Source organism: Arvicola amphibius, chromosome 5 (assembly GCF_903992535.2).
Source record: "Arvicola amphibius chromosome 5, mArvAmp1.2, whole genome shotgun sequence".
NCBI lineage: Eukaryota > Metazoa > Chordata > Mammalia > Rodentia > Cricetidae > Arvicola > Arvicola amphibius.
In genome coordinates, this window is record NC_052051.1 from 13,889,860 (window position 1) to 13,904,930 (window position 15,071).

At 47.6% G+C, this 15,071-nt stretch overlaps 1 protein-coding gene across 1 annotated transcript; it reads left to right on the forward strand.

The window, feature by feature from the left end:
• Nucleotides 1-403: 403 nt before the first annotated feature.
• On the forward strand, nt 404-14,520 carry Wfdc3 (WAP four-disulfide core domain 3). Its single transcript, XM_038330866.2, has 4 exons — nt 404-655; nt 11,001-11,132; nt 13,561-13,746; nt 14,144-14,520. The coding sequence occupies exons 1-4, from the start codon at nt 577-579 to the stop codon at nt 14,158-14,160; spliced, it is 414 nt and encodes a 137-aa protein (XP_038186794.1). The 5' UTR covers nt 404-576; the 3' UTR covers nt 14,161-14,520.
• Nucleotides 14,521-15,071: the final 551 nt, after the last annotated feature.

A 15,071-nucleotide genomic window follows, 5' to 3' on the forward strand; every position in this document is an offset into this window, starting at 1 on the left:
CTCCCCTGATTTGTTTTCTGCCTCCCCATTTGAGAGGTATGTAAAGAACTGTGATACTAATAAACTTGCTGGCTTGAGTCATTAATTAGCCCTCACAGCCTTCCTGACCCCAGCTTTGGCCTGTTTATTCTCTCATCTCTGGTCCTCCCCGCCAGGGTCCCAGTGTGAACCCAGGGAGAACAGCTGGTCTGCTTCACCCTCTGTCATTTTGACTGCAATTGAGTCCTTCCAAAGTCCTTCTGGTCTCTCTTTGACCTTTAACCCAATAGCTACCTCTCCATGTTTTCTAGCTTCCCATTGGGATCTGCATCGCTTGTCTAAGAGTGTCATGTATATTGTATGACAGCAGTTGGTCCCTCCCATCACATGGGCCCTTTGGTAGTGCCAGGAAAATTTCCACACACCAGCAGCCAGTCACTGTTCTTGTTGTGAGGAGAAGACGTTCTTTGGGTGGTGGGAGGTTACTGCATAAAGTAAAACTGTTGGGATTGGATTGACAGCAGTTACCCAGTCCTATCCCTTCCTCTGCTGCTGCCTCTGCCCTGAACTGTGCTCTCAACCCTCAACACCAGCAGGATGTTAAACCACCTCTCCCTCACGAAGGCACTTCTCGCTCTTGGGTCCCTGGCATCCTGGGTAACTGCAGGAGAGCACGGTGAGCTATCATTTGGGGTCCCTGGCTAAAAGAAAGCTACTAGGGGAGAGGTCATCTCCTTCCTTCTAAGGCTTCTCTGTGGAGCCAATCATCTCTGTAGGAAGAACTGGATGGGAAGAATGTTGGGATGGTAAGGATAAGTTGGCTTGGGTTTTGTTGCCCTCTCTGCAACATGGAGTTAGGACTTAGAAAGATAGACAGTCCAGCTATTGCCTAGAGTTCATTTAATGAGGAAAGGGCCATACAACAGTCCCCTTTCTCTGTCTGTCTGTCTCTGTCTCTCTGTCTTCCTCTACAGCAGTACTGGTTTACTTGTCTTAGTAGTCATGGGGTGTGTGGGTATCTGTGTGGCAAGAAGAGAAGGGGGTTGCAGAGAAGACCTGCATAGGAGCACATGGAGATGCTGAGCTCCTTGAAATACATTTGACTCTCTCTCTCTCTCTCTCTCTCTCTCTCTCTCAAGATTTGTGTAGGTGTCTCTCTGTATGTATGTCAAATGTGTATGAGTGCCTGTGGAAGCCGGAAGAGGGAGTAGGATCCCCTTGAACTGGAGGTACAGATGGTTGGGAGCTGCCAGAGATGGGTGCTGTGCACTGAACCTGTGTTCTCTGGAAGAGCATTAAGTGTTCTTAACAGCTGAGTCATCTCTTCAGCCCCAGTGGTAGAGGCTGCCCCCCCCCCCCCGCCGCCCGTCTCTTTAGTCCTAACCAATTATCTCAATTTAGTATGAAATCTCTCTCAGTAAAAGAGGAACAGTACCTTCCTGATCAGAACCCATGCAAAGATCTGTGCCAGAGCGATAGGTCATGGCCTGCCGGGCAGAAGTGCTATAGCACAGGCTGTGATAAGGCCCACCAAGCAGACCTCATATGTTGTCACGAGGGGCAAGATCCCAGTGTGTTCCCTGGCCTTGTCTCTCGGATGGAGAGAACCAGAGAACTTCCCACCTCCTAGACTGTCTCTGGTATGTTACCCTTTCCCCCTTTGAGGTCTCTAAGCATCCCATACCCCATCACTTTGTCTTCTAGCAGGAAAGAACGTGCCCTTGGTGGCTCATGTCTTTTTCTTTGGACTAGAGTAGTGTTGTGAGGGAAAGCCTGCTTAAGATAGTGAGTGGGATGACATCCTGGGAAGGTGGGTACACAGAGATGGCCCAGCAGGTAGAGGTGCTTCCTGCCTGATCTGCAATCCTGAAGACCTAAATTCCATTCCCAGCATTCATGCAAAGGTGAAAAAGAGAACCGATTGACTCCACAAAGCTGTCCTCTGAGCTCCACATGCTGCGATACATGTGCCCCCCCCCCAAATAATGCTTTTAGAAAAGACACTAAGGACTTAGGGATGTAGTTCAGGATCTCACTGTATAGCTCATTCTGACTTCATACTCAGGATCCTCCCACTTTTGCCTCCTGAGTGCTGGGATTACATATGTGAGCCACTATGCCTGGCCTTTTTTTTTCTTCTAAAGTCAGGGGCTTGCTGTGTAGCTCAGGACAGTCTGGAATCCACAGGCCTGGCTTTTTTTTTCCTTCTAAACTCAGGATCTTGCTGTGCAGCCTAGGACAGCCTGAAACCTAGAGTTCTCTTTCCGTGAACTGGGATTATAGGTGTTAGATCACAGAGCCTCTGGCCGCCTTTGGAAATCTGGCCCGGCTCCCCTGTGGCTCTGGTCCCTCTCCTCATGGTCTAGCAAGAACTTGAAAACAAATGTTCTTCCTGGCCTCAGTAAACAGCTCTGAGCCTCCCCTGAAACTGGCTTTGAGTTGTGGCCAGGCTCCCCACTCCCTGGGGATACTCCCTCCCCTCCCCCACCTCCCTGCTTGCTGTTCACTCAGCTGTCCTGTTTTCACTTTAGGCTGTCCCTCTTTTCCTCTCCCAGTCCCAGCTCAAGTGTGATCATGACCTCCTCCTAGGTGTTCCTTCCCAACGGAGCTCATTTTGAAGGGCAACTGGTCTCAACTTCTTTCCCCTGAACCTGCCTCTTTTAAACAATTTAAAAACTTTATTTACTTTTTTATTTAGTGTGTGTCCAGCATCTGGTGCCAAGGTACCAAATTATTCCCTGATGATTAGTTTTAGTTTACTTTGAGGAACAATACAAATGCCAGCTCTATTCTGAGAACTGAACAAAGATACACAGAGTATGCAAGTCACAAGTGCTTATTGGTTTAGTCCTAGCCAAACAGAGCAGGACGCCAAGAGGCAAGGCCACAGTTTTTCTGTGGAGACCTATTGGGAAGTTGCTGACTAATTCCCAATTCCCACAGTCAGATGAGAGATTCTCCACTAAAGATTCTACCCAAAGAATCTGCAGAGAGGCAGCAGAATTGAATCTCGACGTCTGCAGAAGACAGCACACACTCCCCTATGCGCCTGCTTCTGAGACGCTCTGCTCCCTCTGCACACATGTGGCCTAGTGTCCTGATACTAGTTGAGGCAGATTTTCTTTTCTTCTGCAGTTATTAGGAAGGCTTTGGAAAGAGATCCTTCTCCTTCTTACAGGGTCATCATGACCTAATTCTCTACTTCCATGTTTATCTTTGCTCCACAAACTTCTACTGGATCATTACTGTTTGCTGTATCCAATGATGAGCTCTGGGTACACTGTGCTGGACAAAGCAAGCAAATAAATACGTGATTTTGAGCTGCGATAAAGACAACAGAGAGGCACTGACGGACACTGAGAGAGAAGATGGGCACTCGCGCTGGGTTGGGCGGCTAAGGAAAGTATGTCTAGGGTAGTGTAGTGGCATTTGAGCTGTTGTTAAAACTAACTGGCCAGGGCATGGGTGTGGTTGGATATTGAAGAGATCCTATGTAAAGGTCTTTGGAAGACAAGACTCATGCATGGTTAGGGCTAGAGATGGGAGGGTAATGCCAACAGAAGACAGACCTTTGACACTAGGGAGGGAGTGGAGAAAGGGGACACAGATTTCTAGTTGGGTCATGCTTCCTTTACCATTCCTTTAAGAGTCACCAAAAGTTATTAGAATTTGGAGGTGTCACGAGGCAGTGGGGGTGCATGCCGTTAATCCCAGTGCTCGGGAGGTAGAGGCAGGCAGATATCTGTGAGTTCACTGCCAGCCTGGTCTATAGAGCGAGTCCCAGGACAACCAGGGCTACACAGAGAAACCCTGTTTCAAACAAAACAAAACAAAAAACAAAAAAGAAAAAACAAAAACCAAACCCAACACCACCACCACCAAAAGCCAGAAAACCAAAACCAAACCAAAACAGAAAGGAGGAGAATCTAGGAAGATGCGGACGATGGTGATGGCGAAGTTGGTGGTGTCATCTGCGTAGAACTTACTTCTTATTTTCCTGATATTTTAGATTTTTCATGGCGACTTTTGTATTCTCTATGACCACACTTTCTGTCTCTCTTCATTCTCCAATTTTTTTTCTTAGAGTGATATTGGATATATACACTGACTTTTGGAGCGCTAACACAGATTTGATATACAACCCTATATCTGCCTGTTGCTCAGACTTGAGGGTATTTTATAGATTTAAAATACTTCTTGATACATTTATTCTTGGTGGTTTATTTTCTATTTTCTGAAATGAGGTCATTTATTACTTTTCTTTTTTTTCAAGACATGTAGCCCAGGTTGGCCTCCAGTACTCTGTATAGCCAAGGCTGGCCTTAAACCCCTAGTCTTCCTGCCTCCACTTTCTGAGTCTTGGGATTTCAGGCATGTCCCACCAAAAACCTGGCTTTTTTCTTCTTTCCTTTATGTCCTTTCCTCTTTGGCAGACAGAGCCTCACTGTTTTGCTTAGGCTGGCCTGGAGCTTGTGACTCCCTTGCCTCGGTCTTCTGAATGACATCCTGTTGTCTGCAGAAGTTGGTGTCAGTCTCTCACCTGAGAATACAGTGTGTTAAGTTGGCAGTGTAGATTTGGTTGTCTGAGAGGAGCGGCTCCCCAGGCAAGCCCCTACTTCTTTCTGTTTCCCTGTAAGGTGGAAAGAGCCGGGAGAGTTACGATAATGTGTTAAAGGGTGTGTTAGTCCTTTAGGAGTGTACATTAGATCCTCTAGGCTCCTCTGGGGCCTGGGTCTGGGCTGTAATATTCTCTCTTCCTCCCCTCTTCATGCCTTTTCATCCCGACCTTTCCTCTTCCTCTTCCTCTGCATAGTCTGTCTATGTAGCATATGGTGGCTTTGAATTTTTAGTCCTTCTGCCTCGGTTTTCCAAATGCTACAGTTATAGGCCTATGTGACACTACAGCTGGCCCAGGAGTGCATACTTCCCCAGCCTGCTGATCACCCCCTCTCTGAGACCCTGAAACCCCACCGACATGTGATCTTTCCTTTCAACCATGTCTCCCTGGTAGCAAATTCCTTCCCAGTACCCAGTGGGGTGATCTGTACCTGGTTCAGACAGCTGTCTCGGACAGACAGCTCACAGGAGAGAACAGTGCAGTCCTTGTGAGGACTCTCAGGTCCCAGCTCTGGGACCAGACCTGGGAATCTGTTGTGAGCAAGTCATCTACTGTCAGCTTGTCGGGCCTCATACAATCTTCTCAGTGTTGGCAGCTGACGTCTGAACTGTGGGGGTTGAGGGTGAGGCTGGTTCCTAGGTGTGGTACCTTTGTGAGCCACTCTGGCCTTTGGCCATTAGAGGTGGGACTTCCTTTTCCCTCGGGGTTAGGCAGGCAGGCTGGAAGTAGACTACAGATCCCTCAGAGCCCACGGGCTGAGCAAGACCTGGTGGAGTTGGTGGACCAGCAGCAGTTGGCAGAGTTACTGTTTACTTCCTCAGCATCTTTAGCTTCTGCTGTAGAGAAGGGTTGTTCTCTACCCACTCCCCCGCCTCGAGTCAGAGTTTCTCTATGTAGCCTTGGCTGTCTTGGAACTCACTCTTCTAGACCAGGCTGACTGCAAACTCACAGAGATCCTCCTGCCTCTACCTCCTGAGTGCTAGGATTAAAGACAAGTGCCATCGCTGCCCCGCGAGAAGAGTTGCTCTTAATGAGATTGATTCCCAGGAAGCTCTCCTTCCTGAGCTGTGAAAAACTTAACCTTTGACGTCATCACAGGTATACTGTAGCAGAGCTGGTCTGTTTTGGCAAAGGTGAGTCCCAGTCAGCTTGCCAGAGGCACAGGTAGACACTGGACTGTGCTCTCAGGGAGAAGCTCCGGCCAAAAGGTGGTGAGTCTCCTGTTTGCTCGGTGGGCTTGGGCAAGTGTGTTCATCTCTGTCTGCCTCTTGTCATCTTCACAGGGTGATGACGTAGTTTGGAAGAAATGCGTTCTGAGAGTTCGCATTATATGTGCCAGGCAACGCACAGGGCCTCCTACAGTCTGGTCTGTTTCCCTCTCCAGTCACCTGCATTTGACCCGCCCACTTACTCATCAATCACTCATTTATACTTCGTGTGGAGAGTCAGCCGTACCTGGCACATGGGTATCTATGGTGAACAAGGTCCCCAACTTTTGGGGAGTGTTGTGAAGAGGGAGCGGCAAAGACAGAGGCACTGAGGAAGGGAAAAGAGTCCATTGTGATTGGAGAAAATCAGAGGGTAGTTCCAGGTGAGGTTGGGAGGTGGCAAAGCTCAGAGTTAGGACAGCTTTGGGCTCCTTTTGCAGATTTTATTCTATGTGCAGAAGGAAGTAATTTGAGCCACTGAGTTGTCTTAGCTGGTAAAGGCCGCACAAATCTGAGGATCCCAGTTCAACCTAGGGAAGGAGAGGAGCGACCACAGAAGTTGTTCTCAGACCAGTAAGACACCCTGTGACATTCATGCACTCACCGTTACCATAGCACACACACAGCAATAAATACAAATTAAACAGCATTTGTAAAGAAGTACCTAAGCCCTGCATGTGGGAAATGATCATAATCCTAGCACTGGGAAGGCAGAAGCAGGAGGATCTCCAGGAGTTCAGGGCCATTCTCGGCTATGGGTTGAGTTTAAGGCAGTCTCGGCTGCATGGGGCTTGTCTCAAAAAGCCAAAAAAAAAAAAAAAAAGATTATTGAGGGGAATCTAAATGAGGGAGAGGCCTATTCCAATGATCATTTTGAAAAGGCTGTTCTGTTGTGCGAAGAATGGATGAGGGCCAGGTGGAGACAATGGAAGACCAGGCGAGAAGCCGTCATGGCCGACTGGGTGATAGGTGATTCTAGTTTAGACTAAGAAGCTCACCATAATACAGACACGGAAAAGCAGAGACTTGAAGGCAGCTGACGGGACCAGGTAAAGAAATAAAAGGCTGTGGCCACTGAGGGAGAGGGCGTTAGGGACGGTGTGACATTAACAGCCTGAGTGACAGACAGGTGGCAGTGATGTCCCCAGGGAGACAAAGCACTGGGCCGATGCAGGCGTGAAGCCTATTCACTGCTTTTGGGGGATTGGTAGGGTGTTGGGAGAGGTGCAGATGGAGGGTGGGGTGATCATCCCAGTTCTAGCTACCAGTCTTGCTTCTTGTCCGAATCCCATGTAGCATAATTAGTTGTGAGCTTACTGGGCCCCACACTTTGTAATGCCTGAGTTCACGTAGGTTAGCAGAACCAAGGCATCGAGGGCAGGGCATCCTGTCCAAAGGCATCATCACAGGAACCATTTTTTTTCGAGGCAGGGTTTCTCTATAGCTTTGGAGCCCACCCTTGTAGACCAGGCTAGCCTTGAACTCACAGAGATCCACCCGCCTCTGCCTCCTGAGTGTTGGAATTAAAGGCATGTGCCACCATCGCCTGGCTAACAAAGACCATGTTTTACAAGGCTCCTGGGGGCAGGACAAAGATGGGTGCTTAGAACTTCTCAGGAACTTGTTTCAGGAGAGTATGAGGGAGTACAAGCACTGTCTAGCTTAAAAATGAGGATGGCGGGGTTGGAGAGATGGCTCAGCTGTTAAGAGCACTGACTGCTCTTCCAGATGACACAGGTTTGATACCCAATACCCACATGGCAGTGCATAACTGTCTATAACCCCAGAAGGAATCCAGTACCCTCTTCTGGCCTCTTTGGGCATCAGGCATACATGTAGACTTACATGCAGACAAACACCCATACACATAACAAGGGATGTGAAAGTATGCGGCTTGGGGAAGCGGCACAGCGGTTAAGAGCACATCCTGCTCTTGTAGCGGTCCTGAGTGCAGTTCCCAGCACCTGCAGGGCAGCTTACACCTGTCTGTAGCTCCAGTTCCAGGGCTTCTGACACCCTCACACAGACATCCATACAGGCAAAACACCAATGCACATAAAATGAAAAGAAAAAATTGAGGAGGCATTGTCAACCTAGAGGTAACGAAGTGTGACTGGAGCTTTCTTCTCTGTCTCGCCCAGCCCCACTGGACCGGTTTCTCTCACCTGTCTGTTCCTGAATAACCTCTCAGAGGCTTCATATCAGTTACAACTGATGGCTCAGGCCTCTTTGTGGTTAGCTGTAACTAAAAATTAACTCATTTCTTTTAGTTTATATTTTATCATGAGGTTCATGGCTTGCCGCTAACGTTTGGACCTCTTTCTCCTCTTGGTGGCTACATGGCATTGCCTCAACTCTGCCTACTTTCCTCTGTGTCTTTGTTTTGGCCTAGCTTTATTCTGCTAAGCCATTGGCCGAAACAGCTTTATTCATCAACCAATAAAAACAACATGTATACCGAAGGCCATCCCACAGCAGTGACATCCCATTACAATCATGTGTTTGAGCTGACAGGAATTATTTGACATGGGTTTGAGCTGTGAAGGAGGATGGCAGTGCTGAGCAGTGATCAAAGGGGATGCCCTCTGACCCCAGCCTGCCTCCCAAGGGGTCTGTTCCTTGCTTCTGAAATTTTCCAAAACTCTAGGGAGCTCAAGGGAAGCTGAGCTAGGAGAGAGCAGAGGTAAGGTCTCTACTAAGTCTGAAGAGCGGGGAGGAGCAGAGTCTCCTGGCCTTCATCCCCTCAGAGCTAAGCTCATTAGAATGGTGACACGTGGTGAGTATGGGGTCCCTCTAGGTTCATTGTTCAATTCTATGAGAAGCTGCTGACTGTGGAATTTCCCTCTGGGGTGATTTCCATATGCAGTTCTCTCAATGGTGGAGGAAATTTTACTTTTGTCAGGTGTATTGCAGTGTTTGTCAAGTAGATGATGGGTAGGTGTAGCGGGATACAGCCGGTAGTACTAGTAACCATGTTTTCCAAATTAAAAAAAAAAAATCAGGGTATGTGGTTTTGATATGACGTCATAACAACACAACATTCCCATGCGGGAAAATCCCAGGACACAAGACTATTATGGCTCATCTTTGGGGTCCAGCGCTTGCTCTTTCCATCTTGGCAGACTCTCTGGAGCCAGCCATGTGCTGTCATGCATAGCCTGCTGCTTTCGAGGCTCTAGGCTAGGCATATTTTGGTTTTCTACAAAACTTTTAATTGCTCATCACCTCTCTCCGCATTTAAAGAATGGCAATGATTCATGGTGAGTTTAATTTGGCTTGGATGTAGTCTTCTTTGGGTGTGCCTGCTCCTGGGGCCAAGCTGCCTGCATCTTTTAGGGATGGCGTATTAGAATGCATTTCATTGCAAGCCAGGCCTGAGTTTTGTCCTTAGCTGCTGGCTTACTCTAGTTCTGGGTCGGCCGCACTCTCTTCTCTGGATTTTGTGATTGTCACAGCAGTGATGAAGCTAGAATGTCTTCAGCCATGGACAACAAAACATCTACAGAATAGTGATTCACTGTCCCCACTTTACAAGAATTCTGATGTGGGTGTCAGAGCTGTCATGGCAACTCAATGATGCTACCAAGAAGAAAGCATCTCCCTCTCCCCATGCCAGTCCTTGACTTTGAACTCATGCTAGTGACTTCCTACTTCAAGGAAGGCTGCCTTTCATCTTCACAGCATGTATGTCTCTGAAAGAAAGAAGCAAAGTGGCAGTTTGTATCAAGAATACAAAAGCAGGGACTGGAAAGATGGTTCAGAAGTTAAGAGCAGGGCTGCTCTTCCAGAGGATGTGGGTTCAATTCCCGGCACCTGCAAGGCTGCTCATAACTATCTGTAACTCTAGTTCCAAGGGATCTGACAGCCTCACACAAACATACATGTAGGCAAAACACCAATACATATAAAATAAAATTAAATTGTTAAAAAAGGATACAGAAATTTCTTAGTTTGTGGTCACCTCTAGTTCAAGAGACTAGAGAGGAAGTGATTCGTTTGGACCAAATTCATTGCTTCTTAGACCAGACCTGAGGTTTTAAGAATGACTCTCATTTACAGTGTAGCAAACTGTCCCCAGATACAGTGACCTGAGACAATGGTTTATTCCTCATCACATCCATGAGGGTGGCTCAGGCTCTGCTGGGTAGTTGATCTCCCCATGCAGTATAGCTGAGGTCATTCATGTGTGCAGCTGTGAGCTCAATAGAATGTCTGGTTTAATATTTCTTATTTACATTTTTTTTTATCCCTGCTTGTACTGGAACTCACTCTGTAGACCAGGCTGCCCTTGAACTCAGAGATTCACTTGCCTCTGCCTCTGTTGGGATTAAAGGTGTGTGCCACCACTGCCCAGCGTATTTATTTTAATGAATTAATCAAGTAATTTGTGTATTTCTGCATATCTGTGTGTATGTGCACATGCATGTGGAGGCCAGAGGTCAACATGGAGGGCGAGTCCTCAGCAGCTGTCCACCTTGGGCTTTTTGAGTCAGGGTCTCACTTGCTGACTAGGCTCGGCTGACCAGCCTGTGAGCTCTCGGTGTCTGCCTATCTCCACCATCACACTGCTGGCGCTGCCACACCCAGACTTCTCTGGGGATCAAATTCAGGAAAGCATGGCAAACATTTTACCAACTGAACTTCTTCTTTGGTCCCCCGGGAATGTATTTCTCCTATGTTCCCTGTCCACAGTGCACCTCATCACACCACAGGGTAGCTCAAGCTGCTTTGTAGCACCCTGGCTGGCTTCTGAGAGGGGCATTCCAAGAGGACAGGCCCCTGCAGGCAGGTGCTCTTAAGTCTCTGCTTGCATTAGGCTTGCTAATGCCCCTGTGGTAAAGGTAAGTCATAGGGTGAAGCCCAAGTCAGTGTGGAAAGGGACTTCACCAGGGCACAAATCCCAGGAGATATAGTTGATTGGGATCAAACACTGTATGTCTGCCACAGTATGGAAGATGGGAGAGTGAGCATGAGGTATATAATTCATATGTTTGCTACAGTGGATTAGAGCTGAACAGTGTTTTTCCAGACTACAAGCACCAAAACCAGTATGGCTCATGGCCAGAAGACATGCAATGGATATAGAATATTAAGGAGTATCGCATATTAAAATCTCTATTTACACCCACTAAAAAATGTATTTTATTGTCCTGGCTTGAGCACCTCTGAGTTTCAATGCTTTGATTCTATGGCAGAATTAAGTGGTGAATGTCCTGCTGACCCTCTTCCATGCGAGGAGCTGTGTGATGGGGACACATCTTGTCCCCAGGGACACAAGTGCTGCAGCACTGGCTGTGGCCATGCCTGCCGAGGAGACATCCAGGGAGGTATGTTGGTTCTTTGGGAGGAGAGCCACAAGTGCCCGGTGGGTACCAGGTAAGCTTGGAGGAGCTTCCTGTGCACACTTCATCTTTGCATCCCTCGGTCTCCATCCCAATGGAACCCTTCCTTCTAGGGTTAAAGGTTAACGCTGGCATGGAAAGAGCTAGAAGAGGGAGGTGTGGTAACAAAGCTTCCGTCTGGGCTCTGCTGTGGGTAGGCTTTGTGACTGGGATAAATAATCCCCTCTTTTGGGGCCTGCTTCCTCTGTCCAGTAAAGTTGCCCAATATCACTGGTTGTTTGGATCAATTTTTTTTTTTTTTTGTTTTTCGAGACAGAGTTTCTCTGTGTCTTTGGAGCCTGTCCTGGAACTATAGACCAGGCTGGCCTCGAACTTTTTGTTTGTTTTTGAGATAGGGTCTCATTGTGTAGTCCAGGTTGGCCTTAAACTCAGAACTCTGACTTAATCCCCGTGAGCTGGTTTTACAGGTCTGAGTTACTATCATTGCTCTCAGGTCTCTCTCTCCCTCCCTCCTCCCTCCCTCCCTCCCTCCCTCCCTCCTTCCCTCCCTCCCTCCCTCCCTCCCTCCCTCCCTCCACCTCTTTCTCTTTCAACCTCTTTTTGTTGTTGTTTTGTTTGTTTTTTAGACAGGGTCTCACGCAACCCAGGCTGACTGAACTTTCCACTCAGGATGACCTTGAACTTCTGACTTTCCTATTTGTATCACCTGCTTGCAGGGGTCTTGGCCACCCGAGACAAACAAAGGCCCCCCCCCCTCGTTGTACCACCACCATGTCCAGTTTATGCACTGCTGGGGACTGAACCCAGGCTTTCTCGGTTGTTGAGCAAACACCGTGTATTTGCTGAGCTACATTCCCAGTCCATTAGTTTGTTTATGTCCCCAGGCAATGCCCACCCCTTTGTCTGTACGTACACGCAGCGTATATTGTTAGGGAAGACAAGTGAGTTACAGATGCTCCTCGACTGTCATGGGGTCTGACCCGACAAATCCACTGGGAAATGGCGAATCTTGTAAGTTGAAAGTCTGTTTAGCAGTCTTGTCCTAGTCAGGGTTACTGTTGCTGTGATGGAACAACCATGGCCAAAAACAAACTGGGGAGGAGAGGGTTTCTCTGATTTACAGTTCCACTTTGTAGCCGTCAAGGAAGGAAGTCAGGGTAAGACCTCAAACAAGGCAGGATCCTGGAGGCAGAAGCTGATGCAGAGGCCATGGAGGGCGCTGCTCGCTGGCTTGCTCCCCATGGTTTTCTCAGTCTGCTATTTTCTTTTGTTTTCTTTTGTTCTTCAAGGCTGGGTTTCTCTGTGTAGTCCTGACTACCCTAGAACTTGCTCTGTAGACCAGGGTGGCCTCCAGTTTACAGAGATCTGCCTGACTCTGCCTCCCGAGTGAATGCCACCATGCCCAGCTCAGCCTGCTGTATTATAGAACCCAGATTGCCAGCCCAGGGACAGTACCACCCAGAATGGGTTGGGCCTTTCCACATCAGTTACTAATTAGGAAAATGCCTTACAGCCAGATCTTATGGAGACATTTCTCAGCTAAGGTTCCCTCCTTTCAGAGTACTCTAGCTTGTATCAAGTTGACATGATACACATGTCAGCACAACTCTCAACCCGCAAAACCCCTTCCACCTTTGCAATACACATAACCCACTGTGGAGTGTCAGTTGTATGCCTTGGTAGTCCGATGGTGGGCTGCGAGCTATGACTGCCGCCCACCAACACTGAAAGCAAGTATCATACTGCATATTGCTGATCTGGGAAAAAATAGAAATTGAGTATTAAAGGACTCTTCCTCCTGAATCTCTACTGTTCTTGTACCATTGAGAAACGATACTATGACAAGTACACATACACACACACCCCACATACATACACATGTTCACACACACACTCACACAACACATACTACAAACACCAAACAAATACACCACACACACACATTATGCATATACCACAAGCACACACATGCACACACATGCACCCACATACCATACACACATGACTCACACCACACATATACACACACACACAAACAAACTTAGATGAAAGAAGACTTACACAGGATTAGGGTGGCACAAAGCAGGGGCATAAAACTTCTAGGGTGGCAGATGAGGCAGCGGCATGAAATTCAGTTGTGGGGGAAAGCAGGACCTTATCTCTCCACTCTTGGCTCTACTGGCATGTCTGCATTCTACCAGCCCCTAAAAGTGGGCTTTGGGAGCTTTGTAAGTCCTATGTCAGAGGTGTTTGGATGTGTAGTGTCTCAGTCCTCCAGTGTCCCTGCTTCCAGCCATATCTAGTTGGGAGTCGGGGTTGGTTCACCTGGGCCCTGAATCTAAAAGTTGTAGGTGGAAATTTGGGAAGAGAGGAGCCAGCTCCCTGTCTTTCCTTGTGCTGGTGTTCTCCACAGGGCGGGATGGCCATTGTCCCAGAATCCTGGTGGGCCTGTGTATTGTCAACTGCATGGTGGATGAGAACTGTCAACCCGGGGAAAAGTGCTGCAAGTCAGGTTGTGGCCGCTTCTGCATCCCTCGGCTCCAGTCACTCAAACAGGTCACAGACTCCAACGGGACCGATGGGTCTAATCCTGAATTAGGTGAGTATTGCCCATGATGACCTTTGACCAGTTTTCACTGCTGTTAACACTCCCCTGTTAGCTACTGGGAAGGCGGCTTCTGAAGGCCATGAAGAATGTAGTTAGAGAGAAAAATCCTGAGTCACAGACCACACCCTTCATATGGACGTGGTGGGATTACGGTGCTTACAGTGGGCGTGGCTCTCTGTGGTAGAGATAGGAGGGCTGGGGGCAGGGCAACAAAACAGAGCAGATACCATTCCTATTTGATAACCGGAGCTGTGGGGCCAACTTCTAAGTGGCAAGAGTCTTCAGAACCAGTTAGGAAGTCCATCGAGGCTCCCAGGGCAGAAGGGAAATGGCTGGGCAGGGGAGCCCGAAAGGCATCGCTGTGACCTGAAAGGTCTTCTCTTTGCAGAGGCTGGAGCATTCTAGCTGTCCTGACTGTCTGGAGCTCCAGGAATCTTCTGGAAGCCAAGAAGGGTGATGTCCTGGGGCTTGTGACATCCCACAATTATCAGTCCTTTTCTTTGCTTTTACTGCTGCCTGGAGCACACGGAACAGCCCTGGGGACAGACACTTCTCTTTCCCAATAAAGCGCTGGCATGGACCCTCTTGTCTGTACTTTGCAGGGCTCAGATGAGGAGGGAGCTAGTGGGTCTGCCTGTGCATGGCGCTGGCCCATGAAACCTATGGATTAAAGAAAGATAGTAGATTTTTTTAATGTAACACATATGAAAAGAGTATTAATGTGCAACCTGAAATGATAGTTAAATAAATTAGCCATTGCATGGAGCTCCAGTAAAAGGTTAATGTGTAACACCTTTGGCAATCTTGGACAAGTTTAGTCATCTTGGAAATAATACAACCTGACTTGTTTAATGCATAACAAGGGAAAGCAAATTTTTTAAATGTTAAAAAATAGTAATTGCTGTGTGTGTGTGTGTGTGTGTGTGTGTGTGTAAGTTGCACGTGCACAGTGCACATGTAGCTTTCAGATGACAACTTTGAGGATTTGTTTCTCTCTTTCCACTGTGTGGGTTCTGGGGATTGAACTCAGGTCATCAGACTTGTATTCATCCCGTTTCTTGCCAACTAGTCACCTCACATTTTAAAAAACCTTTCTACTTTCCTCTTTTGTTTTCTGTCAGATATTAAAAATGTCACTGTCTTATGCCAAGTGTGTTACAAGGTTAGTTTTTGTTTGTTTGTTTGTTTAATTTTGAAGTTTCATATAGCCCAGGTTAGCTTCAAATTTCTATGTAGCCTTGAACTCCTCCTGATTTTCTTTTTTTTCTAAAGATTTTTTTATTTATTATGTATACAGTGTTTTGCCTGCGTAAATG